At 38.7% G+C, this 16,094-nt stretch overlaps 1 protein-coding gene across 1 annotated transcript in view; it reads left to right on the plus strand.

Annotated features, from left to right (window-relative positions):
- Positions 1-16,094, plus strand: part of MCM9 (minichromosome maintenance 9 homologous recombination repair factor) — a 90,468-nt gene that overhangs the window by 50,080 nt on the left and 24,294 nt on the right. The window contains exon 8 of the mRNA XM_046675537.1: positions 10,947-11,121. Within this exon, the coding sequence (XP_046531493.1) occupies positions 10,947-11,121 (175 nt within the window). The remainder of the gene's footprint in view (positions 1-10,946; positions 11,122-16,094) is intronic.

A 16,094-nucleotide genomic window follows, 5' to 3' on the forward strand; every position in this document is an offset into this window, starting at 1 on the left:
GGGGCGTGGCCGCTGCTGGAGGCGTGCTCGCGGCGGGCCCGGCGGCGGGAGGGCGTGATCTCGGGCGACAGCCGCCTCTCGTTTGCTTCGTGTGGTTTTTTTTTTTTTTTTTTTAGCGCTCTTTTTACATCGGTCCAACGGCTATGGCGCCTCTCTACTGAATTTAGCAGATGTGATTCAGTTGTCTACACTAGGTTGGGTCCAGCTGTCTATGCATTGGGTAATATTTTGGTGTAGAGAGAAGGGTTGGTTGCAGTGGAAATAAATTGCGTTTTATAGACCGATGCCAGCTCGAAAGGAGCAAAGCCATTTTGGAAATCTAGTTCTTGGCCAATGTCTGCGTTTGGGCACGACAACGCCGTTAGTTAAACATAGAAAATGAAGGGTGAGGAGACGCTTTTCCACACCCACTTTGCTTGGAAAATCCGAATAGGTAATATTTGGCTGCACCTGGGTCTTCTTCCTCCCATTCCCATCTGGAAAGTCCTAGAATAAGGAAAAGATTATTAGAGATCTGATCAGTTACACCCCAGGCTTCTGCCGTTTGGTAGGCATAGCAGAAACGGAAAAAAAGAAAATGAAAGTGTCAGGAGACCAAAGGGCGACAGATACAATAGAGAAAGGAAAAGGAGAGTAGAGCAAACAAAGGCTAATCAACACGTGATTTTCAAAAAATTCATGACCTAAACCGTTAGTAAGTACAAATTTAGGGCACCACAGCAAGTTCGGAGGAGCCATTCCTTGATTCACCAACATTCAATATCGATTCACGTATGCTGCTTGACTAGCGTTGTGGGGAGAGGGAGAGCTTGTTAACACATGTGTGAGGTGGTTGAGCTGTTTCTGTTTACTAAGTAAGGGTGGTATAAAGGTTTGTTTTATTACCTGGTATTCGTAAACCATCATTTTTTCCTTCAGTGTTGTGAAAGGAACCACAACTTGGCTAACTAATTTCAGAGAAAAAATTACTTGTTAAGCATCATCTGTGCTGGAAGAGTTTTCTCTGAGTACGGTGCCCAGAATTTTGAGTTGGCATTCTTTGGGCATTGTTCGTACTTAAGTAGGTTGCTTTTGATGTAACTTTTTCATCTGATGGTCTTTTGAAAGTTAATATGGGACAGCTAATACCAGGCCTCCCCGCATTTAGGAAAACTACTTGGAGTGGAGGTTCCATTTTATTGTCAGTGGATTAAACAGTCAGTAGAACCTACCAGGAAAGGTTTCCTCAAGCCCTGTTGTTTGCATGCATTAGAGTACAGGAGTCATATTGTGGTGATAGACACAGATTACTATCACCGGTAAACTGTGTTCTCTGTTCACTCTTATTAGTGCTGGTCCTAACACTAGCTAAGAGGAAGTGTAAATTGCTGTATGCTGTAAGACACACTGAATATATAAGATAAATGACCATTTAAAGATTAAAACATGACTCCCTTGAGAATGATTTATGCAGTTGTCTGATTATTGCAGGCACTCTTAAGAGGAGATGCTAATTCACTTGCTTTATAAAAATGGCAGTATAAGCTTGGTAAAATGAAGTGCGCTTTGCATTCTGACCATAGGTGTGTCGTAATAAGGTGCGTCTTACCTAAAACTCACTTCTGGTAAATATGAGGCATCAAGAACAGAGAAGATCTACCTAGATACCACCAGTTTGGCTTATTTTCTTTGACATCTTTTGTTTAACTGTCATATACAACAGTATTTAAGAGGAGAAAAACCCTCCCTAATATTTCGCTGGAAACTACAAGAATTGGCTCCAGGCCTCTCATATTGCCTCTCCTAGCTCTTTAGTTACTGCTCCTTGAGAATATTGAAGAGCCTTTGAGCGCTCTCTCCAGTAGTTTCCTCACCACTGACACTACTTTACAGGAAAGACCAAAGGGGTTCCAAGATGTGCCCTGGCATGTTTCTGAATTAACCAGCAGGCTATAGGGGGAGAAAATTGTAAAAGCATCATTCTGGTTTCAGAGGCAGTCTGTAGGGTCTGTTGTTGAACAACTTTTTGGTGACTCAAACAGCTAACCATATTGCAACAGATAGGTCACCATGACTGTCTTCATGTATTGAGTGCCCAGGGGGGCCCACATGATGCTTAGAGGGCTCCATGGAGAGTGGTCCCAAAAGGCTTCTCTCTGTTCAGATTACTGAGGAGAAGGACAGCTGAAAGAGGTTTTTTGGCTCTAAGATGAGCAAAGCCTAAATTAGTGCCTGGGACAAAGATACATGAACCTAGTTAGCTATTGTTAATGGGCTGAATTGTAGCCGCCCCCCATGCATATGTTGGAGCACTAACCCTCAGTACCTCAGAATGTGACTGTATTGGGTGACAGGGCCATTAAAGAAGTGGTTAAATTGAAATGAGCCCCTTAGGGTGGGCCCTAACATAATCTAGCTGGTATCCTAACATGAGGAGGAAATTTGGACATACGAAGAGACACCAAGGGCACACATGCACAGAGGAAAGACCATGTGAGGACACAGCAAGAAGGCAGCCATTTGCAAGCCAAGGAGCGAAACCTCAAAAGAAACCCACCCTGCTGACACCTTGATCTTGTACTTCTAGCCCCCACAAACCGAGAGAAAAGACGTTTCTGTTGTTTAAGCCCCCTAGTCTGGTGTTTTGTTACGGCAGCCCTAGCAAACTAATACAGCTGTAATTGTTTTCCCTCAGAATTAAGCTTATTTGGTAATCTAAGTTTATTTAATCCATTATCGGTCATTTATTGAGTGCTTTCTGTGGTGTGAAATGAGGTGGTTATGGAGCTCTGCCAGTGTCCTGTAGCTGTTCTTCAGAGGAAGTACCCACTGTTGGGCGCACATCTTAGTCTCTGAAGAGACGAGACGCAGCTTGCTTCTGTGATCCAAAGCTCCTCTACAGAGGACTTCTAAGAATCTTACAGTTGAAGTTAATTTGAGGTCACACACAAAACATGATGAAAGAGTGAATTAAAGTGTACTAGAGTTAAATTGGACTAAATTAAAATACACTGAATTAAAATGTGTTAGAACTAAGAATTAAATCGAGTCCCAGGCCCTGCCTGCTGCAGAAGTTTTCATAGGAATGGCAGTGTCAACCTCTTGCCTCTGTTCAATCCTGGATTCCACCTGCTGTAGGTACATTATCACTGTGTTGAATTCTTTTTGAAGAATCATTTGCATTATTTTCATCATCTTTAAAAAAATTCTCACTTAAGGCTTGTTGTAATATGATCTTTTGTTAAAGGGCTCCCTATTATTAGTTATAGGATGTCGAAATTTAATGATAGTTTTGAGTAAGATTTTCTGTATCAATATAGAATGTAGAGATATGCTGGAGTTTACAGACATTTCTAAAAGGAATAATCCTATAGTAATGATTTTAGTAATAACTCATTATATGTAGAGAAAAAGCATTTATTATGTGAAATTATTGTGCTAGGCTCTGTGGAATATTCCAAGACAAACATACATAGATATTATCCTCAGCAACCTTATGGTCTAGTAGGAAAGAAAACTCTGTAATCAAGTTAGTATGATACAGAATAGAAAGTGTTAGATGCAGCTTTAACTAGTTATGATTAAAGTTGTGTGGGAGGCAAAATATGGTACCACAATAAAGACTCTGTGTGTGTGTGTGTGTGTGTGTGTATATTTATATATGCATATATATATGGTGTGTGTGTGTGTGTATATATATATATATATACACATACTATGATGTTTTCTTTACTATTGGTAAAGAACTATTACATAACCTACTTTTGAGTTTTGCAACATGGTGAGAGGTGAGAGGTTTTATCTTCCCCTTATGACAAATGAGGACCCTGGTGCTCAGAAACCCACTCCTTTATTTGCTGACTTAGTGCTTCTCTACTTTCTCTTCACTATGTCAGATAATAGTTATAGTGGACTTGGTGTGTAGAAAAGCAATAGGTATCATTTCTTGGAAGAACCCATAGGCTGACAGACACTGCAGTAATGCCTTGATAATGAGCTCTTGAGGAACAAAGCCCCATGGATGAGGTTGGCCCAGGTTTATACTGGGAGTTAGAGGAGGCCCCAGCCAAGGCAAAGCCCCATCGAGGCACTACAGATGTCAAGTTTCTTGTTGCGGAAGAGATGACTGGGAGGTGGGGGAGGAAGGCACTACACATCATGGCATGCATCCTTCTACTTTTTATAAGGTTACCATATTTGTTACATGAAATGTGTCCTCCTCCTCCATTCTATGCTCTACCTCATTAATAACAGTTTCACTGTTTTGTTTGTTGCTGCCCACCATTAGGTTACACGTTTGTTGAAGATACAAGCTGTGTCTGATCTCTTATCCGTGGCTGGACTATCCTGTGAAACACCCTCTGGAGAGCTATCACTGATATCAGTCAGCTTTCTGAAGCACCATAATTACATTTGTTGTTGACAATTTGTTGACATTAATGTCATTATGTTGTTTCTCACCAGAAGAATAGGAATGGAAATGCTTAATAATTATTTTCTGTTTCTTGTATCTAGTTTTGTACCATGTGTTCTTAGTCCTATTGTAAATGAAGCTCCTTCTAAACTCCTTTCCTCTTGAACTCGGTCTCCACTTGTAGTCCATCTCCCTTCGTGGTTTTTTTGGGGGTTTTGTTGTTGTTGTTCTTCTCCCCAAAGCCCGCCAGTACATAGTTGTATATTCCAGTTGTAGGTCCTTCTAGTTCTGCTGTGTGGGACGCTGCCTCAGCATGGCTTGATGAGCGGTGCTAGGTCCGCACCCAGGATCTAAACCCTGGGCTGCCAAAGCAGAGTGCACAAACTTAACCACTGGGCTGTGGGGCCGGCCCCTCCTTCATGTTTTCATTCCGTCTTTTTCTCTCTGACCCTCCACTGCTCCCATTCATTAGAGGCTCTCTCCTTTTCCTGATACCAGGAGAAACGTGGTGATAGGTAGAGAGAGAACTCAAATCTTTAAAACATCTCTAGCCTAGACCACTGCTTGCACAAAACCACTGCTAAACGTAGCAACCTTTTTTAGTTGGTTACTATAGAGATAAATGACATTAGATGGAGTCACGCTTGACAGAAGCTAGGCAAGTAAGCTTCATGAGATTGGACGCCTTATATGCAGGGTCATTTAGAAAAGGTCAAAAACTAGAAAGGAGTGGAAGGGGAAAAGTTTCACAAATGCACTAATAGGTAATTCATTGTTAGATTTTAGGTTGGTACAATTTGTGCCTGCTAAGGCCTTGAATCCAGCATACAAAGAATCCATCTCCGAGTACCCCCGATATGATTACACAGTGATGTTTTTTTTAATAACAGCTATGCTGCTGTGAACATTTGTGTACAACTTTTTGTGGGGGACATATATTTTCATTTCTCTCGGTATATGCTTAAGAGTGGAGTTGCTGGGTCGTATGGTAACTCCTTATGAAGAACTACCAGGGTTTGGTTTATTAATATATTGAAGATTTTTGTATCTGTAGTCATAAGACATACTAGTCTTTAGTATTCTTGTGATGTCTTTGTCTGAATTTTAGAATGTGGGTAATACTCTTGTCATAGAATGAGTTAGAAAGTGTTCCCTCCTCTTCTACCTCTAACGAAGAGTTTTGAAGAATTGGTATTTGATTCTTTAATGTTTGGTAGAATTCACCAGTGAAGCTATGTGTGTGTGTGTTTTTCTTTGTGGCTAGTTTTTAAATTACTAATTCAATCGCTTTACTTCTTATAGGTCTGTTCAGGTTTTCTTCTTCTTGATTCAGTTTTGATATTGTCTTTAGAAATTTATCAGTTTCATCTAAGTTATGTGATTAGTTGACATACAGTTATTCTTTGTGTTCTCTTATAATCCTGTTAATTTCTGTAAAGTCAATAATAATGCCTCATCTTTGATTCCTGATTCTAGTAATTTGATTCTTCTCTCTCTTTGGCTTGGTCAGTCTAGCTAAAAGTTTGTCCATGTTTGATTTCATTTGTTTTCTCTATTGTTTTTATATTCTCTGTTTCAATAATTTCTGCTCTAATGTTTATTTCCTTCCTTCCTTCTGCTTGAGCTGAGTTTAATTTGCTCTCCCTTTTTTCCCAGTGTTTTAAGGTGGAAGCATAGATTACTGATTTGAGATATTTCTTCTTTTTTGATGTAGGCATTTATTGCTATGTTCCTCTCTAAGCACTGCTTTAGCTGCCTCCTGTAAGTTGTGGTATGTTGTATGTGCCTCTTCTTTCATCTCAGTGTTTTCGAATTTCTCTTTTGTCCAGCAACCTGTTCACGGCATGAATGTTTTTTACACTCTCTCTTCAAATAGACATTCCACTTTTGCTCAACTAGTTACTTTGATGAAAAGTTCACTACTTTGTAAGGTAGCCCATTGCTTTTTAAGCACCTCAAGGTATTCATCAGTTCCTTGTAAAATTTTACATGTTGGTCTCAGTTATTTCTTTTGGAGCTGCCCCAAATTGGTCTGATTCCTCTTCCATAGGATAGTTCTCTAAATACATAAAAATTACTTTCTCTTCTCCAAATCTTTCCTTCAGGCTAATCATACCCCATTCTATAAACTCTCCTTTAAATGGCATTATGTCCATGTTCTTCATTACCTGTTTACTCTTTTTTTAAATTAGTATTTCTTTTAAAATTTGATATCTTGTAGTAGACATTAATACTGTAGATCAGGAGTCAGCAGCCTTTTTCTGTAAAGGGCCAGATATAAATATTTCAGTCACTGAGGGCCATTCAGTGTCTGTCACAACTACTTAACTCTACCATTGTAGTGTGAAAACAGCCATAGACAATATGTAAATGATGAGCATGACTGTGTTCCAAAAAAACTATTTTTATAAAACAGGTGGCCAGGCCAGATTTTGCCCACAGATTACAGTTTGCTGACTCCTGCTCTGTAAGTTATCTAACCAGTGCAGAACCTAGAATGATTATATCTTCACTTGTGAATGCTATTCTTGCATTAACGTATTTTTTTAAAGATTTTTTTATTTTTTGTTTTTCTTCCCAAAGCCCCCTTGTACATAGTTGTGTATTTTTAGGTGTAGGTCCTTCTAGTTGCGGCACGCCAGACGCCGCCCCAGCATGGCCTGATGAGTGGTGCCATGTCCGCACCCAGGATCCAAACTGGCAAAATCCTGGGCCACCGAAGCAGAGCACATGAACTTAACCACTTGGCCCCTGGGCCGGCCCTGCATTAACGTATTTTTAAGATTGCATTTAAATATTCTGGGGCAAGTTGGATATGATTCTTATCTTTGCTCCCCTATAGGTAGGGTATTTTATTCCTCTGGCTTCTTTCAAGATTTTTTCTTTATCTTTGATTTTCTGAAGTTTAAATATGATATGTCTAGGTGTAGTTTTTTTAGCATTTTTCCTGCTCTGTGTTCTTTGAGTTTTCTGGATCTGTGGTTTGTTGTCTCACATTAATTTAGGAAATTGCCCAGTCATTATTGTTTCAAATATTGCTCTGTTCCTTCTCTCTTTCTTCTTCTGGTATTCTCATTACATACATTACATGTAGTTACACCTTTTCTGGTTCTTCCATAGTTCTTGGATACATATTCTATTCTGTTATTTTCCATCCTGTTTTTCCTTTGCTTTTCAGTTTTGGAAGTTTCTATTGACTGTTCTTGCTCTCAGACATTCTTTCTCAGCCATGTCCAGTCTACTAATAAGCCCATAAAAGGCATTCATTTCTTTCTCAGTGTTTTTGGTCTCTAGAATTTCTTTTTAATTCTTCCTTAAACTTTCCATCTCTCTTCTTACATTGTCAGAGAAAAATTGTTTATATTCAATGTGAGAACCTAGTAGAGCTCCTGGAAGTAAAACTCACAAAAGTGTGGGGACCCTCCTGTGGCTGGGTTCCTGTGGAGTTTTTAATTTTCAGAGTTTCAGAGTCTCCAGCAGTTTGTCAATTACAGTTCAGGTTTTCCTATCCCAGTACTGGTTCCCATGAAGGTTTCTGCTCTGGTAAGTTGTGCTTCTCTGCCTTTTCTGTCTTTTGAATGTTGAGGGCAGTGGTTTGTTCTGTGACCTCATTTCTCTGATAGATCTTAGAAGTATTGTTGATTTTTCAGTTTGTTCAGGTTTTTACTTGTTGTTAGGATAGAGCAGCAACTTCCAAGCTCCTTAAATGCTGGACCAGAAACCAGAAGAACTTACATAGCTTTTTCTCCTATGTTTTTTCTTCTATAGGTTTTACATTTTTCATTTAGGTCTTTAATTCATTATGAGTCAATTTTTGTATCAGATGCGAGATATGAATCAAGATTGATTTTTTTTCTGGATATAAGGATATCCAGTTATTCCAGCACCATTTATGGAATAGATTATACTTTCTCCATTGAATTGCTTTTGCATTTTTATCAAAATTTACTTGACCATATATGTGTGCGCCTGTTTTTGGACTCTGTTCTATTCCATTGTTCTGTCTATGTCCTTTCTCCCATACCACACTGAATTGATTACTGTGGCATTGTTGGAAATCTGGAAATCGGGTCATGTGAGACCTCCTACTTTGTTTTTTGGTTTGACTCTTCTATTTTCTTTGCTTCTGCACATAGATTATTATTATTTTTTTGTGAGGAAGATTGTCCCTAAGCTAAAATCTGTCCCAATTTTCCTCTATTTTGTATGTGGAATGCTGCCACAGCGTGGCTTGATAAGCAGTGTGTAGGTCTGTGCCCAGGGTCTGAACCCACGAACCCAAGGCTGCCAAAGTGGAACTTGCAAACTTAAGCACTGTGCCACTGGGCCGGCCCTCTTCTGCATATAAATGTTAGAATCACCCTGTCAATTTCTATAAAAAGACAAATCCTGCTAGGATTCTGTTTGGAATTGCGTTGGATCTGTAGAACAGTTTTGGGAGAATTATAGAGTAGTTTGGGGAAACATCTTAAAAATATTGAGTTTTTCAGTTCATTCCATGAACATAGAATATCTCTCAATTTGATTAGGTCATCTTTGATTTCCTTCATCAATGTTTTGTAGTTTTTGCATACAGATCTTTCACATCTTTAATCTTTATATGCAAGTATTTCATATTTTGGGGTGCTATTATAAATGTATTGTTTTTAAATTGCAATTTGTAGTTGTTTTTTCTAATATATAGAAATATGATTGATTTTTGCATATTGACTTGTATCCTGCAGTATTGCTACACTCGCTAATTAGTTGTGTCTGGTAACTTTTTTTGTAAATTATTTGGAATTTCCTACATAATCATATTGTCTGAAAATATAAAGAATTTTGGTTTTTCCTTTTCAATCTGTATGTTGTTCTTTTTTTTTTTTTTTTTTTTTTGCCTTATTCCACTAGCTAGAATCTCCAGGATGATTTTGAATAAGAGTAGTGAGAGCAGCTCTCCTTGCCTTATTCCGATCTTGGGGGTGAGGGTGGCAATGGGGGTAAACATTCAGTCTTTTGTCATTAAGTATATTTGCTGTAGGATTTTTATAAATATCCTTTATCAGATTGAAGAAGTTCCTTCTATTACTAGTTTTCTGAGAGTTGTTTTTATCATGAATGATTGTTGAGTTTTGTCAAATGTTTTTTCTGTATCTATTGAGTTGGTCATTTGCTTTTTCTTCCTTCGTTTGTTGATATAGTGAATTGTATTGATTAAGTTTTGAATGTTCAATTAGCCTTGTATTTCAAATTAAACCCCACTTAATGTTGTTATCATTTTATGTATTGTTTGATTTGCTTTTATTTTTTGCAACTGTGTTTATGATCTGTAGTTTTCTTTTAATATATCTTTATCTGCTTTTTAGTATCATAATGCTGGCTTCATAAAATGAGTTGGGAAGTGTTCCTTGTTTTCCTATATTTTTGAAAATTTTGTGTAGAATTGTATTATTTGTTCAATAAATGTTTGGTAGAATTCACCATGAAGTCATCCCAACCTGTAAATTTCTGTATTGAAAGGTTTTTAACTATAGAGTCAATTTTCAAAGTAGATATAGGATTGTGCAGGTTATCTATGCCTATTTAGATAAACTTTGGCAGTTTACATATTTCAAAGAATTTGACCATTTTGTCTAAGTTATCAAACTTAGGACATAGAGTTGTTCATTGTATTTCTGTATTATTAGTTCAATGTCTATAGGGTCTGTAGTGATGTCCCCTTTTTCATTTCTGATATTTGTAACTTGTGTCTCCTCTTTTTTTTCCCCTTGATCAGTCTAGCCAGAGGTTTATCAATTTTTATCAACAATATAAATAATCATTATGTGTCATATACCTTTTAAAGAGCTTTATTTATATTCTATTTGAATATCCAAGAATCTATGAAATATTTTCCATTGTTATCCCCTTTTATAGGTGATTAAACTGAGATCTGGGTATATTAGGAAACTTGCCTACAATATATTAGTATATTAGGAAACTTGCCTACAATATGGCTGCCAGAATGACAGATCCAGGATTCAAATCCAAGTCTAGGTGACTCTAGAGCCTTTGCTTTTGACCACACTGCGCTATTGACTGGTATAAAGGATGAATCAAAACCAGATAAGAAATATGAAGGAAATCCTCTCCCTCACACTGTGATGGGGAGCAAAATTTTCATTTTCATCACTGGATTATAGTATCACTTTTCTCTGTCTTTGGCCCCTTCTCTGTAAATAGCATATAGTACAGAAGCACTTCTCATAAGATCTCTGAAGATCTGTTTGCTTCTTCTAAAAGTGTAGACCACTCAGTGAAGGTAACCTACCAAGGAGAGACAGAAAATTTGGGAAATTCTGATTGCCACAAAATACTCTGTAACACATACTCGATTTTTGGAACAGAGGATCTCCTGACCTTCCAGTGACTGGATACCTGAAGTAGTTGTCCTGATGCTATCCGTTCTTTGTAGACTAGAAATAAAACCCTTACTCTATGTCCTTACCTTTAAAATAGAGGTGTTTATTTCCCTTCATAGGTATAAGACATGCTTTTGAAAATAAACGCTGACATAACTCACTTGTTTCCTTAGGTCTGACGGTGACTGCTGTAAAAGACTCTGGAGAGTGGAATTTGGAGGCTGGGGCATTAGTCCTCGCAGATGCAGGCCTTTGCTGTATTGATGAGTTTAATAGCCTCAAAGAGCATGACAGAACCAGTATCCATGAAGCAATGGAGCAACAAACCATAAGTGTTGCTAAGGCTGGGTAAGAGTTTCTCTTCTTTAAAATATATGGGACTCGGGGCTGGCCCCGTGGCTGAATGGTTAAGTTCACGCGCTCTGTCTGCTGCAGGCAGCCCAGTGTTTCTCGTTGGTTCGAATCCTGGGCGCAGATATGGCACTGCTCATCAGACCACGCTGAGGCAGCATCCCAAATGCCACAACTAGAAGGACCCACAACGAAGAATATACAACTATGTACTGGAGGGCTTTGGGGAGAAAAAGGAAAAAAAAATCTTTAAAAAAAATAAATAAATTAAAAAATTAAAAAAATAAAAAATAAAATATGTGGGACTAGTAAGATTAGTATATGATTATGGAAAAATGTAAACCTTATTGAACTGCTAAGTATGTTTGGTCCTCTTAGGTATTAAATTTTCACCCTTCAAGACATACATTAGTTTTCCCATGGAGGTATGTGAGAAAATAGAAATGAGTGGTTAGGAAAATTAATGTATAGATGTCAGTTGACTTAATGCATGGAAGGGACTTATGAAGGGCTTTCAATACAGGGTTCAGCTCATTGTCTCGATCAGTAATTGTGTGTCTACTCTAGGCATAATACTATGTTAGGAATTTTTAAAGATTCAAAACGGAAAAACATAATTTCTGCTTTTGTTGGCATTCTCCTTATATATCATAATGGAAGGGTGATCACAGCATGTGAAAACTTAAAAAACATATAATAGCATAAGATGAAGTACTTTTGTGACTCAAAGAGGCTCAGGGATTGAGGTATATGAGTCCCTGTACGCATGATCAATAAAGAGGAAAAATAGGCAGGTTCAGATAGAAATCATTCACCCCAGGCCCTGAGATGGATATGGGAAATTATCTGGCTGCAAAGGCTGACCGCCAGGCCAGCCAGGTCATCCAAACAACGGACAGAGCCGAACTGTCTCAGCCCTGATTCTGTACAGGTGCAAGGCCAGCTGATCAGGTAGGTAGGGCTGCTAGCAGAGTCTTCAAACAGTAGCGGGTACTTAGGAGCCAGGCAGACACTGGGTGCATATAGATTACGTGAGATCTATTGATATACACTCACCAAAAAGGAAGGCAGAGGGAGGTAAGAGCAAGATATAGCCCAGAGGAAAAACATACTAAGAAAATGCTAGGCAGAACCATTGTGCAATCTATTCGTTTCATTCAGTGTGTATTCATTCGATATGTGTTCATTCCGAGCTGCTATATGGCAGGCACTGTGCTAGACACTGAGAAGTACAGAGATGAATACAACACCATCCTTAGGTGTTCACTGTTTTGTTGAGAAAGATAGACAAAAGAGCAACAAAGTGGTAAGTCCATAATAAAAGTGTTAATGCGGAAACATACTTTAAAATAACTATTGCTTCTAAACTCTTTATCAGGGAAAATTAGAGATATAGTTTGCTAAGTGGCTTCAAGGCTGCTTTCTCTTCTCATTCTGTCTCCATTTAGTTAGCACCTTTGCTGGTTGGTAGAATCTGTGGTTTCTTTTGATAAGCCTTTTCCAGGGGAAATCTGGGACATTTTGAAAGATTCCTAAATAATTAACCCTTACATCAGGGAGAATTGGGACAAATGCTGTGAATCTCTTTAAGAAAGGGAGAAAGTCAGCTGCACTATATCATACATGGCTACTAATAAATCTTTGGAAGTGAAAATATTTTATTAACCACCCCTACTGCCTTACCCTCTGCTAAGTGTGAATCAGTGTGAACCTTTTGTGCTATCCGCAAGTAGCCGTAAGTTCCAAAAGAAATGTTCTTGTGGCACCCGCAGGTTAGACAGTCTTGTCAGAACTATAACTACTTTACAATGCTTTTTTCCAATCTGTCACAGATCAATATTTTTATAAAATATAATAAGAATTATTTAAAAAATGAAATTAAAAAGCAAAGACATACAAAACATAAGCCTATGTTTGTCTTCTACTTGGGAGGTAGAAAGCTGTAAGAGCATGTCACTCCCATCCTAACAAGAAAAATCCAGATTGCTCACAAAAATCATAACTTTCCTTAAACTTATCAGAGAGCTAAGTTTACAGGGAAATCAAGGGAACTTAATTCCAAAGTGTGACAAGCCCTTGCAAGGAGAGATGAGGCACACAAACTGTTCACCTTTGACAGAGATGAGAGGAAGACATGGCTGCCATAGAAGCAAATCAGAAGAAAGAACGAAATTTTTTTAAATTCCCTGAAGTCCAAGTGTGGGCTCACATATCAATTTAGAATAACTGGGAGCTCCACACAAGGGGAGTTCTCACTTGCAAACCCTTCTCCACGGACCTCCACCAGGTTCTCACAAGAGAAGTTGGGCAGGGCAAAAGACTGGAGAGACCCTCCCCTTCCCGCATCTCTCACGTAGGCCTGAGAAGTGATTGCTGCTGGGGAGCAGGTGAGAAACACTGCTGCCTCCCCAGACACAGTTCTCCTCTGAAGCAGAAGCCTTAAATCCCTGGGGACAGGGCAATAGTGCTCTCATCCCCAGGGTCTCTGGGGGATGGGTAGAGGCAAACACGCCCTTCTGCCTCAGGAGAAGGTCGAGGAATCTTCCTTCCCTCTGCAGGAGCCAGGCAGAGTGCTGCATCCGGAGAAGGAGAAGGGTATTAGCAAAAGCCCTCTTCCCCCCAAGGGAGGGTGAGAAATGCCCTTAGGTCCAGGACCCTGAGCCATCACAAAGCAGAGGTCTGTACCACTGGAAAGGGACAGAAAAACCCCTCCCACGTGAGAACCACCACAGATACCTGGCAGGGTCTAGCTGACACAAGTGGGAGGGATAGAAAGGCTTACGACTCTCCAGCCCGTCCCTCCAAGAGTGGGCACACAGACCCTGCCTAAGACCAGGAGACCAAGAACCAACCTGGCCCCCAAATAAGCCACTGAATAGCAGCCAACAGCACTGCCACTGGGAGAGGCACAGGAGTGTGAAAGAGAGCCCCTCTGTGGTGCAGGTGTGAGTGACTGCTGAAGCAGAACAGAAATGCTGAGAATCATCTTCCAGCCCCGCGCTACAACCCCACACTAGGCACAAGGGGCAGCTCGACACTGAAAGAATTTGAAGTGGGCACTGAGGCTAAAGGTGACCCACTGCTAATACCTGGATCGCCTGTGATGGCCTTACACTCTACACGAAGGGGTGTAATATTTGAAGGTTGACTATGATAAGTTAATAAACTCTGAAACAACTACTAGAAAATAAAAGTGGCCCGATTAAAAAGCCAGTTATAGAGATAAAATGGAATCATTAAAAAAAATCTAAAAGAAGGCAGGAAAAGGAGAAAAGGGAGCAAAGAATAGACAGGACAAATAGAATGCAATTGGCAAGATGAGAGATTTAAATTCAAGCATATCAATAATTATATTAATAATAAACCGTGTAAACAATTAAAAGAGATTGTAAGACTAGATACAAAAGCAAGACCCAGCTAAATGCTGCCCTCAAGAAACTGACTAAATTAAACACACAGGTAAGTTAAAAATAAAAGGAAGGGAAAATATTCCTTGGAGACGCCAAAACCTGAGCAAGATATCACAGGAAAGTAAAACTACAGACTGACATCCCCCATGAACAGAGACACGAAAATTCTTAACAATAATTTAGTGAATTAAATCCAGCAGTATATTAAAAGGATATACATTATAACCAAGTGGGGGCTCATCCCAGGAATACAAAGTTGGTGTAACATTTGAAATCAATCATTGTAATTCACAATGTTAACAGAATAAAAAGAAAAAACATATCCCAATAGATGCGGGAAAATTATCAAAGATAAACACCCGTTAATGGTAAAAATTCTCGGCAAACCAGAAGAGAAGTCCTTCCGCCTGTTTAAATGGCATCTGTGAAAAACGCACAAGAAACATCTTCTGTTTAATGGTGAAAGATCGAATAGTTTCCACTTAAGATTGGGAGCAAGTCAAGGATGTCCAGGCTTACCACTTCTAATCAGTGTTGTACCGGAAGTCCTGATCAGTTTAGTAAGGCAAGAGAAAGAAATAAAAAACATTCAGTTTGAGAAGGAAGAAGTTAAAACTGTCTACATGATCGTCTACATAGAAAATCTCAGAATCACTGAAAAAGGTGTTAGAGCTAATAAGCTAGTAAACTAAGAAGTCGTAGGATACAAGGTCACTGTATTAACATCAATTGTATTTCTGTTTGCTAGCAGTGAACAACTGACATTGAAGTAAAATATATCGCTTATAATAGTATCCAAACACATAAAATATTTGGGGATAAATCTAGCAAAATGTTCTAGATTTTATGATAAAAATTGCAAAACATTGATGAAACTAAAGGATCTAAATAAATGGAGAGCTACCAAGTTTCATTGATCAGAAGACTTAATATTAAGATGTAACTTCTCTCCAAAGTGATCTATAGAATCAGTGCAATTCCAATCAACAGCCCAACAGACTTTTTGGCAGAAATTGACAAGCTGATTTTAAATTTTATATAGAAAAGCACAGGAAATAGAAAAGCCAAGATGACTTTGAAAAAGAAAAATTTAGAAGACTTAATTTACTTCATAATTTACTATAAAGCTACAGTAATCGAGACAGTGTAGCATTGGTGTAAGGATAGATACAGGTCAATGGAAGAGAATACAGGTCCAGAAATAGACCCACAGATAGAAAGTTAATGGATCTTTCAGAATGGTGCCAAGGTAATTCAATGGAGAAAGGACAGTCGTTTCAAAACATGGTGGTAGAACACTTGGATATCCATTTACAAAAAATGACCTCTACATAAATGCTTATAGCAACTCTATTCATAATCACCCAAGTTGAAAGCAACCCAGAAATCCATCAACTGGTGAGTGGATAAATACATTTTGATACGTTCATGCAATGGAATACTACTAGCAATATAAAGGAACAAACTATTGATACATGCAACAACATGACTGAATCTTCAAAGCACTATGTGAAATGAAAGATACCAGGCACAAAAGACTACATAGTTTATGATTCCATT

Source organism: Equus quagga, chromosome 11 (genome assembly GCF_021613505.1).
Source record: "Equus quagga isolate Etosha38 chromosome 11, UCLA_HA_Equagga_1.0, whole genome shotgun sequence".
NCBI classification, from domain to species: domain Eukaryota; kingdom Metazoa; phylum Chordata; class Mammalia; order Perissodactyla; family Equidae; genus Equus; species Equus quagga.